Source organism: Phocoena sinus, chromosome 15 (genome assembly GCF_008692025.1).
Source record: "Phocoena sinus isolate mPhoSin1 chromosome 15, mPhoSin1.pri, whole genome shotgun sequence".
In the NCBI taxonomy this organism is placed as follows: domain Eukaryota; kingdom Metazoa; phylum Chordata; class Mammalia; order Artiodactyla; family Phocoenidae; genus Phocoena; species Phocoena sinus.
In genome coordinates this window covers 10,768,273-10,771,342 of record NC_045777.1, presented here as the reverse complement: position 1 = coordinate 10,771,342, position 3,070 = coordinate 10,768,273, and the positions used below count along the sequence as shown (strand labels likewise).

The window sequence follows — 3,070 nt, the reverse complement described above, 5'->3', positions numbered from 1 at the left end:
GACGTCAACGCGGCACGGGAAGAGGACGCGTCGGAACGTACCAAAACCGGGAGGAGGGGGATGGTCCGGGTGGCGAGTTCTAGTCCTCCTAAGGCTCTCTGCGTAGTTCCATTGGAAACAGTCAGGACTTGTGACTCTTTGAAGTTGAATCTGACGGTTGCTTCAGAAAAATACATATCTCTTTATCACCTTTCCCCAAGCTCCATAGAGTTGTTTAGTTTATTCCAGTCGCAAGACGAGGGAAAGCCGGAAACGGAAATGCCTTTGACAACCTCCCAAAGAGGCTGCCATGGCGGCCAGGGAGGAGGTGCTCGCTTTGCAAGCTGAAGTTGCCCAGCGTGAGGAGGAGCTGAGTTCCCTGAAGCGGAGGCTGGCGGCGGCTCTTCTGGCCGAGCAGGAGTCAGAGCGGTTGGTTCCGGTGTCTCCCCTGCCGCCGAAGGCCGCCCTGTCCCGAGATGAGATTCTGCGCTACAGCCGGCAGCTCGTGCTGCCTGAGCTGGGCGTGCAGGGACAGCTGCGCCTGGCGACCGCGTCCGTGCTGGTCGTGGGCTGCGGGGGGCTCGGCTGCCCACTGGCGCAGTACCTGGCAGCGGCCGGCGTCGGCCGCCTGGGCCTTGTGGACTACGACGTAGTAGAAGTGAGCAACCTGGCCCGCCAGGTGCTGCACGGCGAGGCACTGGCCGGCCAGGCCAAGGTCTTTTCGGCCGCCGCTACACTGCGCCGTCTCAATTCGGCGGTGGAGTGCGTGCCCTACGCCCAGGCGCTCACGCCAGCCACGGCGCTAGACCTGGTTGGCCGCTATGACGTGGTGGCTGATTGCTCCGACAACGTGCCCACTCGCTACTTGGTTAACGACGCCTGTGTGCTAACCGGCCGGCCCCTCGTGTCGGCCAGCGCCCTGCGCTTCGAGGGCCAACTCACAGTCTACCACTACGGCGGTGGGCCTTGCTATCGCTGCGTGTTTCCGCAACCACCTCCGGCGGAGACGGTGACCAGCTGCGCGGATGGCGGGGTGCTTGGTGTGGTTACCGGAGTCCTGGGCTGCCTGCAGGCGCTGGAAGTGTTGAAGATCGCTGCAGGTCTGGGTCCCTCTTACAGTGGCAGCCTGTTGCTCTTTGATGCCCTCGGAGGTCATTTCCGCTGTATTCGGCTGCGGAGGCGCAGGCCCGACTGTGCAGCTTGCGGGGAGCGGCCCACTGTGACTGATCTGCAGGACTACGAAAGCTTCTGTGGCTCCTCGGCCACCGATAAGTGCCGTTCCCTACAGTTACTGAGCCCAGAGGAGCGAATTTCTGTCGTCGACTATAAGCGACTTCTGGATTCCGGGTCACCCCACGTGTTGCTGGACGTCAGGCCTCCAGTGGAGGTGGACCTGTGTCGGTTGCCTCACTCCCTACACATCCCTTTGAAACATTTGGAACGGAGGAATGCGGAGAGCCTGAAACTCTTGGGAGAAGCAATCCAGGAAGGGAAGCAGGGCACACAGGAAGGGGTATCTCTCCCCATTTATGTGATCTGCAAACTGGGCAATGACTCCCAGAAAGCCGTGAAGATCCTGCAGTCCTGGACAGACTTAGACTCTTTAACAGTTCGGGATGTTGTGGGAGGCCTCATGGCCTGGGCTGCCAAAATCGATGGAACGTTTCCGCAATACTGAGATGGCCGGTAGAGTCTGACCAGCGAAAGATGTGGGTTGTCATGTTACCTAAAGTTTTTTTGCCTTTATGAATGTATTTGCATTTTTTTCAGTAATGTACGGAACAGACTGGGATTCTCCAATATCTGCGGATAGGTGGACTTCTTTTTATAAGGAGCTTTTTAATTGTAACTTACTGGGTGATTTAGCAATTAAGGAGTTATAACACTGTTCCTCTAAACTGTCTTGTGTTTGCAGCACTTGGATGGTGTGTTGAACAGGTGGGATAGAATGTAAGTGACAGGACTTTGTGTTTTGAACTGCAGGTCATTTGCGTGTCCTGCCTTTTTTTTTTCAAAATCTCCCAATTAATAAGCTCTTTAAAGTTGTCCATTTTATTGCTTGGAAAGGTGTAATATACTTACTGAATTGATCACGGATGATATAGTTAAGTTTATTGTTTACTAAGACATTCTTTGGGTGTTATTTCTAATTCAAATGATGGAACATGCCCTAGAGAAATCAGTGTTTAAAATGTAAATTGTTAAAACATTAAAATGAAAATTAGCTGGGAAGTGGTCATTCTATTAAATCTTTTCAGTTAATAGCCAAGTAAGATATTTACAGTCTAGCAAGATAGAAACCACCTTTGTAGCATGTCAGTTTCTTTTATAAATTACTGGTTTTTTCTTAGACTTAACTTTAGGGTCCACCTTATGTGGACACATACAGAAATTTCTAAACTGTATGGTTTGGCTTGCTTTGGAATCTTCAAGTCCCAGGTCCCAGCCTTCTGCCCTCCCCTGTCCTTTTGTCCCTGTCCAACCTGTTATTTTTATTTTTGTCTTTACTGTATGGCCAGAATGCCAAATACAATACTGAATTAAAGTGAAATAATGAACATTCTTCTCTCCTTTGCAGTTTCAGGTGAAGAACTTCGAATATTTAACCAATATTACTTATTATTGCTTTACTGTAGATAAATACCTCCTATCAGATTAAATAAATTTCTGTATAGTTCTGCATTTTTATGTGCTTTTTTTCTTCTGTTAATGTTGTGAATTACATTTTTTTTTATTGTGGCAAAAATACCCCCCACATAACATAAAATTCACCCTCCTGACAGTCGCCACATGTACAATACAATATTGTCAACTCTGTGCACATGCTGGGCACCAGATTCCAGAAGCCTCCATCCTGCATGACTGAGACTTTATACCCACTGAACAGCTCCCCGCCTCTCCCCTTTAATTTACCTTTTCTATTTTGATTTAATCTATTCCAGTGTTTTATAGCAGTATAAAATGTTGGTGTTTTTATGTTTGTGTACTTATTAAATAGCTTTTTCATGAAATGGCAGGTAGTATGCCCAACTTCCAACGTATTACGCAACAAAATTAAAACCAAAAATTTGGTATGTGAGTATATAGTAGA

General features: G+C 48.9%; 1 protein-coding gene across 1 annotated transcript; it reads left to right on the top strand.

Annotated features, from left to right (window-relative positions):
* The first annotated feature begins 74 nt into the window (after positions 1-74).
* Positions 75-2,667, top strand: MOCS3 (molybdenum cofactor synthesis 3). Its single transcript, XM_032606620.1, has one exon. It carries the CDS (start codon positions 290-292, stop codon positions 1,655-1,657), a length of 1,368 nt encoding a protein of 455 aa, XP_032462511.1. The 5' UTR covers positions 75-289; the 3' UTR covers positions 1,658-2,667.
* The last annotated feature ends 403 nt before the right edge of the window (positions 2,668-3,070 follow it).